Source organism: Helianthus annuus, chromosome 5, assembly GCF_002127325.2.
Source record: "Helianthus annuus cultivar XRQ/B chromosome 5, HanXRQr2.0-SUNRISE, whole genome shotgun sequence".
Lineage (NCBI taxonomy): Eukaryota > Viridiplantae > Streptophyta > Magnoliopsida > Asterales > Asteraceae > Helianthus > Helianthus annuus.
In genome coordinates, this window is record NC_035437.2 from 91,886,776 (window position 1) to 91,899,426 (window position 12,651).

The 12,651-nt window shown below is 38.0% G+C and overlaps 2 protein-coding genes and 1 long non-coding RNA gene across 3 annotated transcripts; 2 read left to right on the top strand and 1 right to left on the bottom strand.

The window, feature by feature from the left end:
- The first annotated feature begins 2,298 nt into the window (after positions 1 to 2,298).
- Positions 2,299 to 2,804, top strand: LOC118492296. The gene is made up of 3 exons (XR_004893054.1): positions 2,299 to 2,490; positions 2,563 to 2,637; positions 2,788 to 2,804. It is a non-coding gene; the product is annotated as an uncharacterized LOC118492296 (long non-coding RNA).
- A 2,507-nt stretch (positions 2,805 to 5,311) lies between these two features.
- Positions 5,312 to 8,693, bottom strand: LOC118492297. The gene is made up of 2 exons (XM_035990221.1): positions 7,119 to 8,693; positions 5,312 to 7,038 (listed from the first exon to the last, which is right to left on the bottom strand). The coding sequence occupies exons 1-2, from the start codon at positions 8,130 to 8,132 to the stop codon at positions 5,773 to 5,775; spliced, it is 2,280 nt and encodes a 759-aa protein (XP_035846114.1). The 5' UTR covers positions 8,133 to 8,693; the 3' UTR covers positions 5,312 to 5,772.
- Positions 8,694 to 8,760: 67 nt separating this feature from the next.
- On the top strand, positions 8,761 to 12,560 carry LOC118492298 (hypersensitive-induced response protein 4). Its single transcript, XM_035990222.1, has 5 exons — positions 8,761 to 9,131; positions 10,097 to 10,217; positions 10,350 to 10,441; positions 10,532 to 10,628; positions 11,987 to 12,560. Exons 1-5 carry the CDS (start codon positions 8,937 to 8,939, stop codon positions 12,346 to 12,348), a joined length of 867 nt encoding a protein of 288 aa, XP_035846115.1. The 5' UTR covers positions 8,761 to 8,936; the 3' UTR covers positions 12,349 to 12,560.
- Positions 12,561 to 12,651: the final 91 nt, after the last annotated feature.

The following is a 12,651-nucleotide window of genomic DNA, read 5'->3' on the forward strand; positions in this document are numbered from 1 at the left end:
CTTTTCCGGCACGACGGTCAGACGAGGAAGATTCACCGGACTGTCTTGGTGCTCTCCATTTTCTTAAGAATCCACGTTGCATGATCTTACTAACTGGTTGAGAGCAGTATACGTTGTTTTTGTCAGCCATTATTGGTTTTAAGACTGTTTCAAGTGCTATGAGTGTCGTTCTAAGAAATTTTTTGATCTTATTTAACTTGAAAATAATTTATTATATTAATTGTTTTTTTAATAGTTTTCATCACAACTTTCAATAAAGTACTGCCCGAGCCGTTACATATAACTGGCCGAGCCGTTTCGTGGCACGGCCTCAATAAAGTAATATCCAAGCCGTTTCCGTTTCTTGTTTTATGCCGTTACGACAAGGCCGAGCCGTTTCCACTGCAACTTCAAGCCGTTACAGCTGCAACGCCGTGCCGTTTCCTCTGCTACAGCAAGCCGTTTCAGGCGCGTCGTTTTGCTGTCAGTTTAAGCCGTTACCGATTTAAGGTCGAGCCGTTTCCGCTGTCAAGTAGTGCCGTTTCCGACGTCAGGTTGAGCCGTTTCACGGCGCGTGTTCCAATAAACAACTATTCCCCACATGAACGAAAATTCAAATCGGGTCAACAATGCCGTTTCCTCATTTTGTCATTTTCAAAGCAACTCACCACGTTGGAGCAAAGCAAAGGAGTTGAAGACCGCAACTTTCAACATCCGAAACATCGTTGACTCTTCCGGGACCACTGACTTCTTCGACAATAATTGTGGGCCCCCACTATGGACTTCAACGGACACGAGAACATGCCGAATGCTTTCGAGAATATACCAAACGATCAAGAGATGCAAGATGCTTTCGTGGACCCCCCTTTGTGCCCGGTAAAATGTTGCCGATAAAATAAAGATAAGTTTTTTAATTGAATTCGTATGCTGTTTTTAATTTTTTTTCTCTTTTTATATAGCAAATAACTATTAAAGTTCGAGAGAAGTGGTTGGTTTTAAAAATTTGCGTCAAGTGCTGACTCCGGCGGTTGAATCAGCTATTAGGCAAACTTGTTTCGGTCCATTCTTAGATAATAGGTGCACCATATGCGATAGCCTTCTTTTATATGGCGTTGCACAGCTACAAATACCGACGCCTTTTCCCCGTATTGGGATTTCGTATAAATTACGAGGGCAGCTATTTACATTCACCCCGAAACAGTTTTGTTTAATAACGGGGCTACGTTTTGGCCACAGTTCCTGGTCACCTATAGACCATCCGAACTCATTTAGGAACAAATACTTTGGAGCTGGATCAACTGTTAATTTTGGCCAGATAATGAACATGTTCGGTGACATTGGCCGTTTTGATGATGCTGACCGCACGAGGATATGTCTTCTAATGTTAATCGGTCAAGGTTTTTTGGGTTGGCAAAAAACCAATGCAGTTGATAATATGCTTTTAGACCTTGTGGATAACTTAGATGAATTCAGACAATATCCGTGGGGTAATTATTTTTGGGAAAGTACTTATAATGCTATATACAATTTGTCCACTCGGAAAATGGATGAAGCTAAAGGTTTTTCTTTAGCTGGATTTGTGTGGCCGTTCAAGGTACCCGTAAATGTTTATGAATATAGTTATTTTTGAGAACTTATAAAATTAAATATAAATAACCCTTAAATAAATTTTCTTGTGTAGATGTGGGTGTTGGAGACGTTTCCTCATTTTAAGAATTCAAGGGAATGGTATCAAGGTCAGACGATTCCCAGATTTTTGGGATGGAAAGAAGGCAAGAAGTTTATGAGGATCAGTGTCAATTCATTGCTACAAACAGCTGCAACCGTAATACATTTTATCTTTAAATATACTTTAAAAATAAACATACACTTTTTTATTGTTTATATTAATATATATTAATAATTGGGGATTTTTTTGAAACATTTTGGCAGAAACGTGAATATAGGCCGTCTTTGGTTATATTGCCAACTGAAAATGAGTTGCAAAGCGCGTGGTATTTGTCTAGTTCAGATTATTTAGACGCTGAACGTCGGCTGTATGCCAGTGCAATGCCGGGCGAGAATCCGGTTGAAAGGGCCACAGAAATACCCATTCAAATGCACACAGAAATACCCTTTCAAATGCCCACCGGATTCACGGGTCAAAATCAACCAGAAATGCAGGCCGCCCCAGGTGTCGTCACACAAGAACAGCTTGCCAATGTAATGGGGGCTCTGTTTGGTTCCGATGGGACCAATGAAGGTTATAATCAGGCAACGGATCGAGATGAGATTCCACAACAGAATTTTGATCCCCCCCCGACCCCGTTTCGATCAAATTACGAGGATGACCTGATTTCAAAGTTTAAATCAGTCTTGGACGAGAGGCTGCTAGAGAACAACCGGAGACTTACCAATATGTTCATGGGAGAGTTTTCTCAATCATATCGATGTTCTCCAAAGCAAAAAACGGTCAGGACTCCGGTGACCGTACGAACACCAAAAGAAGAGGCACACACTCAGAGTGATAATGTAAGGTTAATTTTTTTATAATAACAATATCCACCAATAACTGTTAATTTACCTGTTATGCTTTTCTTGTAGGCTGTTGCCGATTCATTTATCAATTACGATAATGCCTACCACGTCTCTATGAGCCCGATGGTGAATGAAGATTTTGTAAGTTTTTCCAATATTTTTATTTTAATTACTTATCATATTTTTATTAGTAGTATAAATTTAAAAAAATTTAGTATTAATTTTGTAAATGAAAGTTAATGAAATTATTCTTTAGATAGTGAAATTAATACATATATACAATTTTTGTAGAATGAGGATCCCGAAATCGTCAAACTGAGACGGTCGGAAAGGCTTGTAAAGCCCGCAGCAGCTATGCTATCCCCGTATGTGGCTTTTAAAAAATTGAAAGATATAAAAGCCAAAAGGTCAAGAAACGAGGATAGACAAATTGATTTTATCAAGCATTGGTATCCAAATTGCGGCAGTCAACATCTTTCCCTAATAGTTGGGAATTCTGTCGGTCCAAAATTTTGGGAGTCGTTGCTGGGCATGGACGGTGAAGGCTGGTTAAGCGATGATGTAAGTAATAAAAAATTAATTTATATTTTTTTGTATATTTTATTGTAATTAACTTTATAATGTTTGACAGCATATATTTGGGTGGATGATCCACATGTATCATTCAAGAAATGAAAATGATCGGTGGAGTATTCTACCCCCATATTTTCAAAATTATTTTCGGTACACGTCCGTCGACCATACCTGTAAAGGTTACTTTACTGGGCAGGTTGACCCTTTTCCATCAATACATACTGTTGACGAGGTAATGTTGAACGACAACTTATTAATTACTGAATAAATGTATTTCGTATTGAATTAATTTAATATTTTGCTTACTAATTATATAGGTTTACGTACCGTTGTTTATAGAAGGTGCTCATTGGTTTTTAGGCGTTTTCAATCTTCTCAATTACACGCTAACGATATACGACAGGTATTAGACAGATTTAACTTATTAGTACTCCAACATACATGTTACTAACTTTGTTAATTTGTTGCTCTTTCAGCTATTTAAATGGTTACGAAAAGGAAAGAACGGATGTGGTGTGTCATATAAATTTTGTGTTTGACCACTGGCTACGAATTCATGGTTACAATGCCCACAGACCATTACCGTTAACTTACCCTTTCCGAGTTATTTATGCAACCGATGCTCCTCAGCAGTCCGGAGTTTTGGGAGACTGTGGGGTTTGGGTATGCATATTTCTTGATAGGTTGATAAATAAAAAACCGTTGAACAATGATAAAGATACTCAGAAAACAGCGGAACGTATGCGACGTCAACTTGCTTTACTATTTTATGATTCCGTGTTACCAGATTCAACAACTGACAACAAACTTGGTGATGATGATGATGATCCCGTATTAGAAATGTAATTGTATTTTTTTGGTTTAAAAACATTAAATATTTTTCTACTAGTCTTTATATGTATATATATATATATATGTGTGTCCCTTCTACCTTTATTACACATGTGACATCCTCCATTACCAATGACAAGTATTCCTCCTTCCGTTTCCAACAATCAACAGATTTGGGATCGCCAATGGTCTCCAAATGTTCTTGAATTTTACTACGAAGGAGATAATCCTAGTTGCTATTCTTCTTACACGGGGTTAACACCACTAGGAAAGGATTGGTGGGGGGGACTGCTTGGATTTACTGGAGCAGGTTTTATTCAAAAAACGGTACCTTAATAATAAATTTTTTCGTAATAAAAATCTGTTTCATAATTTTTGTAATAAGTAAATTACCATCATTTTTTAGCACGTACAAGCATGGTGTAACAAACTCATGTGTGAACGAGAGAATGCAAGGACGCTGTCGTCAAACGATATTCGTTGGACAGTTCTACCGCCAAATTTCTTCGACATGTTACATAAACAAGATATTGATGCAACCAGATACGCAGATGGTTCTACAGCAACATATCCTCCATTCTGGGAAATTGATACGGTAGGCTTTATCATTTTTTTTTCTACTTTATTATATCCGTTTTTTATTAAATGAACACGACTCCCACTCTTACTCCACACCTATTTAAACACATCTTGGTTCACTGCTCAACTGCATCCCCTTTTTTTTTACCTCTTTTTTCTACCTCATGGCAAATCAAGAAATCAACATTCATGTAAACGTTCATATCAACGTCAACATTTTCCAACCGATTAACCACCCAAACCCACCCCCAGATAACCCCGAACCAAATAATTCACAAACTCGTAACCCCCCAAACCCGGTGCAACAGCCAACACGTGAAGCACCATTTACGGGTTATGTTCAGTGTGAGGCGGTTGATCCGTTACCTAATCACGATGAACAACAGCTTCCTTTGGACCAGATTATTCCACAAGAAAATTTGGCGGTTAATGCTGACGAAGAGTCAGACTCAGACGACGAATCTTGTTTCGAACGGCTGTACGATAAAGTGCGTTTTGAAGCTTATCGTGCGGAAATGGAAGAAGGGGTAGAGTATGATTCTGAAGCGGAAGACCATTCCGGTTATTAGATAATAAATGTCAGGGTTGTTTTTTTTTTTTTTTAAATAAGAACTTGTAGGTGTTTGATATAATTTTTGGGAAAGTATTTTTTTGCTAATAATTTTTGTTTTTAAATTTACACCGTTGATTTAGAACCTAAAATTATTCACTTTTTTGCAGGTATACGTTCCTATACCGGACAACGAACAAAATTGGTTGCTTTTTAAAATAAATATAAAGTCACTACAATTAAGAATTTTTTTTGCTAATAATTGTGACACGATTAATTGCGGAGATTCATTTTGCGTACACAGAAGAGTACATCAAATTGTTCTAGAATTTGAATCTTTATTTTTGTGGTTTCTCGGACGTATATCGTACTGGCAACAGTCAGGAATAAATGAGACGCGTTCCATGCAAATAGTAGGGGATTTCGTGTGGCCTCCTCAAACAAATCGTGTTGGCAGAAATTCAGGAGTCATCATATGTATGCTAATGGAAAAACTTATTTGGAATCGTTCTTTAACATGGACCGAAGGAAACCTTCAGGATGCTTGTTTCAGATACAGACGGTACATGGCAGATGAACTCTACACCGGGCGCTTCACACCTGTTAATGTTTAATGGTTCTATGTATGCATGTAATATAAAAAAAAATTAATAACATATTTTAATGAAATGATTTTCAATATTAATATGCAACTAGTTACTAGACAAGTTAGATTAAATTTCACAAAATAAATTAATAAAGTATTAAAAGTCTCCCAAGTTGAAAGACGGATACATATAATCAGCAGGAGATTGTGTAAAATCATCAGGATTATCGGTTTCTTTCCCTTTCCCTTTGTCTGGGTGTTTGCGAGTACGAACTTCTGACGGCATGGGCTGCCGACATACATCCCGATGATGACCATATGAGTTACATCGGGAACAATAGAGGGGAGTAGGTTCTTCCCCGCGGGATAAGATTCGGTTGTTTTCTCGAGGACGACCAGCCTGGCGCTTTGTCATATGTGGCGGTTGAAGATTGATAAGGTCTTCTGGAGTCTCCCATTCAGATCTATGCGGGAGAGGATAAATCGCTTCTTCATAAGTTTTCTTATAGACTTCGTTGGAGTAACACGGGAAGCAATACTTACTGCAGTCGGTTTCACCTAAAAATTTTGAAACGGCGATAACATGCCCGCATGGTAAACCAGAAACCTGCCAAACTCGGCAACTACATGTTCCATTAACAAAGTCCACTAAACCCCCCTTTCCACTGTCTGCAACAGAATAACTGTTTAACTCAATCCCAGCAACCGTCCATGTTCTAGACCCTTCAATTTTTTTAAAAATTTTCTTCTGTGCCCACTGTGTAAGTAAATGTTTTTCATGTATACCTTGCAAACGGCGATCGTAAAACCACTTTTGTACAGATTGCCGGAAGAACTCTAAGAGTTGTGTTACCGGCATTTTACGCGAGTGTCTAGATAAAGCGTTAATAGACTCCGCGCTGTTAGATGTCATATAATGATATCGATTGCCTGGACAATGCGCCCGTGCCCATCTACCGAACCCAATACTTGTTAGAGTGTGTCGCACTCTAGGAACGGCAAGACAAAGAGCATTAAATGACTCGTTAAAATCAGACAATCGGTACGATTTGCATGTCTTCCACCACAACTTCTCATTTTCTTTTTTTTTATCAGAGGGTAAACGTAGGTTCATCATTAAATGACGACAGCATAACCCATGATAAACATGTGGAAAGACGTTTCTAACAGCCAGATGTATAGAATTCGCTCTATCCGAAATTATGGCCATTTCAGGTATTTCACCGATACATTCTTTAAGCTTTGACAGAAACCATGTCCAACATTCACCATCCTCTGATTTTCCTATTCCGTAGGAAATTGGTAAAATTTGGTTGTTTCCATCCATTCCAACAGCTAAAAATAACGTCCCCTTAAATTCACCCTTTAGGTGTGCAGCATCAATGATCACCACCGGTCTTAAATTGCATATAAAGGTACGAATCTGAAACAAAATTATTTAAAAAGAGTCAAGAACATGTAGTTTGTCGAAACAAAATAAAAACAGATAATGCTATAACTTACCGCAGCACCAATCGCGACAAAGACCATCTCAAACCGACGCTCGTGATCAGTCTTGATATGTGTAACAGAACCAGGATTTGCCCGCTCAAGATTGTAACAGTAAAGTGGTAGTTCTGCGAACGACTCTCTGCTTGATCCTTGTAAAAGCTCTAGTGCCAGACTTTTTCCACGCCAAGCTTGACTAGTGGTTATCTCAACTTGGAATCTCTGTCTAAAATCTTTCACTATTTCATTACAACGATATATTCTTCCACTGTCTTTTAAAGGTTCTTTTAAATAATGAGCAACAACATGTGGGTTTGCCTGACGAACATGTGGGTACGTTAGCGTCTTCGAGCACGTGTGTTTATCGTTAAAACTCTTAACAAAAAACACCCCACTATCTCCAAAACTCCTTGCACGGAAACGCCAACCGCAACCGTCGACCAAACATGACACCTGGTATCGAGTTTTAGAGGATCTATCTACTTTAAACTCAAAGTGTTCTAACAAACATTTTTTTCCCAATTCAAGTTTCATGTCTTCTTTGTTATTAAATACGTGACCTGGTTCAAAAGTAATTGATGAAGATCGCGAACAATTTTCGAAAGAATTATCAGGATTTGGTTGGGAGTCGTTTACAACATCATAATTTTCTTCATCAGTACAGAAATTTAAATCAGGAACTAAAAATTTTTTTGGACTTGAAAAACCAGATGATCCAACACCAAACCCTTCAATCACATATAATTTATAAATTTCAAAAATATTTTCCATAGCAAAATTATAAAAAATTGCAAGATCTTCATCGTTTATTATATCTATGGGATCACTAAAGGAAGACAACCGATAAGATAACTTCGTAATGTTTGTAGAACTACAAATGTTTGACAGTTTACTTAAAAGAGCGGTGTATGAAAGGTTGGGTTCAATTTCTAAACCACGTCTACTTGAATCAGCATCAGCAACATACTCCAACTTTCCGTTAACGATTTCCCACTTTCCGCCAGTGTATACAACCAAACGAATCTTCATAATTTTAAGTTGGAAACTTTCTTTTACAAAATGCCAAATGTTTTTATAACTTTAAACAAATATGTTGAAAAAACTAATACAAAAATGTAGGGAAAAATTTTTAACGGCCACTCACTAAATATAAAGGTTTCAAACGGCTTGAGCCAGCTGAAACGGCTCGAACAATGTGTTGAAACGGCACGGACCTTCTGTAACGGCTTGGCCGCAGCTAAAACGGCTTGGAGCCAGCTAAAACGGCACAACTAGTTCACGGAAACGGCTCGGATGTCAGCTGTAACGGCTTGGCCAGATCGTACGGAAACGGCTTGGCTATCTTGTAAGAACGTGGCTTGGCTCGTTGAAGGAACATGGCTAAGATCTTTCCACATGAGCCGGTTGTAACGGCTTGGCTAAGATCTTTCCACATTCTCAGCCACGTGGCGTTCACAGCATCCTTCTCAAGCCGTTTCAGGGATTGTCGGACACGTGTCAAGCGGGGAGTGGACGGCCGTTAAAAAAAACTCATGTGCCGTTTCAGGATTTTGAACCGGCTCGTCAAGGGGTGTCCGGTGGCCATTTTCGCAAAGACGGCGTTGCAGTGGCCAATTTCGTGGTTTTCCCTAATATTAATATAAGTCGAAATCGATATAAATGCATAGAAGGAAGGAAGGAAGGAAGGTTAGGTTAGTTAGCATAGGGCGCGGTGGTTTGAGAGTCTACGTTGACGCTCATATCTTCACACAACAAATCCAACCATCTCTCTATATATAATATACACCATACACAGACAGAATAAAATAGAATAGAATAGAATCAATCGGGGTGATGGGGAACGCATCGTGCGTGTTTGCAGGTTGCATAGACCAAGCGAGCGTGGGAATTGTGGAAAAATGGGGTCGGTTTGAGAAAATGGCAGAGCCAGGCCTCAATTTCTTCAACCCTTGCGCCGGTCAGTATCTCGCCGGTGTTCTCTCCACCAGGATTCAGTCTCTTGAAGTCAAAATCGAGACTAAAACCAAGGTTATTCTCCTTCCTAATTCTCATTTCGATTATCATTTTGCTCAGAGTAATTAGCTAGGGTAGGTTTTTTTGTCAATATTTTTCTGGCTATGCAGACTGTGATGATGCCACACAATCTATTCCGGGATGGTGTGCTTGTTTAACACTCTTGATTATTAATATCACCGCTTTTAGGTTCTTGACAGTACAGTAGAAAATTTTGCATTTGTAACTTCATATGGATGACACACTTTAAAAAAAAAAAAAAAGAGAATTTTGTAGGACTAGGACAGACTTGGTACTTCTTAATTCCAAACTTGATATGTTATATTGCCATATATCTCCTACATTTCTCATTGTACATTTTTGCTATAAAATTCAATGTGAACAAAAAATATGTATGAAAAAGGTGGGAACTTGATGTAGACTAGAAAATGGGATAGGAAATCGGACCTGTTGATTCTCACAGAATACCAGGAATGATTCTTCCAAAATTCGTTGATTCACGAAGAATACCGAAAATTGGGTTTTTCACACACAAAACACACACTAGTGAATTGGGAGAGAAAAATGACTGTTCATATATTTCAAAACTGATTTGTCTCCTCCCATTACACTACATCCATATAAATAACAACCTAAATTGAAAACGGGCCTCAAAACACACTTGGGCCAAAAGCTCGAACGAAATAAAAGTCCAACAAAAGCAATAAAAAACATAAAACGATAAATAACTCATGGAAATAAGCGTTTTTGGGCCCGAACGATGACCCAAACCGCCTACGGCCGTTTGTAGAAAGATGAGCCTCGTTCTCACGATCATTTCGCCTGGCCGCACGCCCAAAACGGACCCCTGTAGCCCAAGTTAAGAGCCATTTTAGTGAAGCCCCTTTTGTCACACGATCTTGGGCCTCCAAATATAAGATGGCCCGCTCCTCCACACTTGGGTCCGCATCAGAACTTAAAAGCTGTGTTTATTGTTTCAGGATAATGTATTTGTTCAGATAATTTCTTCCATTCAGTACCGAGTAATAAAGCAAAGCGCTGACGATGCCTTCTACGAGTTGCAGAACCCTGGGGAACAAATTCAAGCATATGTTTTTGATGGTAAGTTATTTAGACACAACATTTTACGTCTAAATGAGACGTGTCAGGTTTCATAAGGGGTGATGAAAACACTTAATTGTCCAAAATTGTTATCTTTATAAATTATTAGTGTAATAGTTTTTTTTGTTTCAGTTGTAAGGGCACAGGTTCCAAGAATGACTTTGGATCAGCTCTTTGAGCAGAAGGATGAAGTTGCAAAGACTGTATTGGAGGAACTCGAGAAGGTAAATTACGGTCATAAGGCTGATTATATGATATGTTCTTGGTTTAAAACCATAATCAAGGTCAACCCTATCTAAAATCTGGCTGTGCAGGTGATGGGAGGATATGGGTACTCGATAGAGCATATACTGATGGTGGACATTATACCTGATCCCTCTGTGCGTAGAGCAATGAACGAAATCAATGCAGGTAGGTATTTGACCTGCTTGATTTCTGCAATTTAATTACCCACTAGTTTTTTTGGATCAGTAAATACTCAAGTATTGTTTTGCTACTAATATACATGAATATAACCTTGGTTTTAAAAACTTTTGGTTTTACAATCATGGTTTTAAAAAACGCTTGAGGCGTGCGCTTCAAGGCGCGCCTCGAGGCGAAACGGCCAAAAAACGAGTCTGAGGTGTGCCTCATGGGGTTTTTACTGCATATGCGCCTCAGAGGGGCTGAGGGCGCTAAGAAAGGCCGCGCCTCATGGGATTTTCATAATTGTTTTTGATGTTTTTGACTTTTTGTGTCAATTTCAAGCATTTCATGTCTTTTTTATATATGTTTTTGATGAATCTGATGATATTATTATTTTTAGAGTTAAATACCATTTCAATCCCTATGGTTTGGGTCATTTTGCCAGTTTAGTCCAAAGGTTTCATTTTCACCTGTGGGTCCAAAAAGGTTTCACCGTTGCCATTTTAGTCCACTTGGTTAACTTCATCCATTTTTTTGTTAACGAGAAGGCCAATTCGGTCATTTTATATGGCCGAATTGCCCTTCTAGTTAACAGAATTACATATAAAATGACCGAATTGGCCTTCTCGTTAACATAAAAAATGGATGAAGTTAACCCAGTGGACTAAAATGGCAACGGTGAAACCTTTTTGGACCCACAGGTGAAAAATGAAACCTTTGGACTAAACTGGCAAAATGGCCCAAACCACAGGGACTAAAATGGCATTTAAAAAATATATAATTTTTATATTTATTTATTAATACCGCCTCGGCCTTACGCCTCGTGAGGCGAAGGGAAAACGCCTCGAAACTCGTTTCCGTTCTTTTAAACCTTGTTTATAATAACAATATTACTAGGATATCGTAAAGTTTGCTCAAATTATGAAATTTTCTATGTATAATGCAAAAATAAAAAATAAAATAAACTAAAACATGGGAGAGTTGATTGCAAATAGTTGAACTTCAACAAACATCTAGCTAACTTTCAAATATGAAAATTTCTTGGAACCTCTGTTTTTGTCTTGTTGTAAATTTTTCCATCTATAACATTTGTTATCAAATAAATTACCTATATACCCCTTATTTGAGAAACTTCTACTCAAAGCGTTGATGGTCATTAGCTACTTCACTAATTTGAATTTGCAAACATGTGATTATTATAACTGCAACTCCAGACTGATCAAAAGTTATGCCCGTTTTAAGTTGGGTCGTATCCGGTTGCTCCAAATATGTCGTATCAGTTCCATATTAGTTTGAAAACAAATGAATATTGCCTAATGTGGTTACTAAAATAATCCATTTTTTTTTTTTTTTAATTTTTGCAGCACAAAGGCTTCAACTTGCTAGTGTATACAAAGGAGAAGCTGATAAGATCCTTCAAGTTAAGAAAGCAGAAGCGGAGGCTGAAGCCAAATATTTGGGGGGAGTTGGCGTGGCAAGGCAGAGACAAGCAATAACAGATGGATTAAGAGAAAACATATTAAACTTTTCGAATAAGGTGGAAGGTGCATCTGCAAAAGAAGTGATGGATCTTATTATGATCACACAATACTTTGACACTATTAAAGATCTTGGAACTTCATCAAACAACACCACCGTTTTCATTCCCCATGGCCCGGGCCATGTTAGAGATATTGGCGATCAGATTCGTAACGGCCTCATGGAAGCCAAAGCAGGAGCCAGCTAAGTAAGTAAGGAAGAGAACTACATGTTAGTTTTGAAGTATTTCTCATTTCTTTGATGTTTATGTGATGGTTACAATGGATTTGTTAACACTGAATTGGTTAAAGTGCATATATTAATATGGATTGGTCAAATACTCAAATGACCTTGATATTCAGTGGGTGTGTTGAAATTGTTGTTTGTAGTTTACTTTATTAAATGATTTTTGTTATTTTACTTGTATGTTCCTTGATGATTTTTGTTATTTTATTAAAAGTTGTTTCAAAAAGTCCTTTTATATACCGGATACAAAACATAACATAAAAAT

Bases quoted from the DNA above. Each gene is read 5' to 3' on its own strand.
- LOC118492297 (XM_035990221.1), bottom strand. From the start codon at position 8,132: ATGAAGATTCGTTTGGTTGTATACACTGGCGGAAAGTGGGAAATCGTT. The intron at 7,039-7,118 runs GTAAGTTATAGC...ATTTTGTTTCAG, and splicing joins TTGTCGCGATTGGTGCTGCG to ATTCGTACCTTTATATGCAA.
- LOC118492298 (XM_035990222.1), top strand. From the start codon at position 8,937: ATGGGGAACGCATCGTGCGTGTTTGCAGGTTGCATAGACCAAGCGAGC. The intron at 10,218-10,349 runs GTAAGTTATTTA...TTTTTGTTTCAG, and splicing joins TCAAGCATATGTTTTTGATG to TTGTAAGGGCACAGGTTCCA. The intron at 10,442-10,531 runs GTAAATTACGGT...CTGGCTGTGCAG, and splicing joins TATTGGAGGAACTCGAGAAG to GTGATGGGAGGATATGGGTA.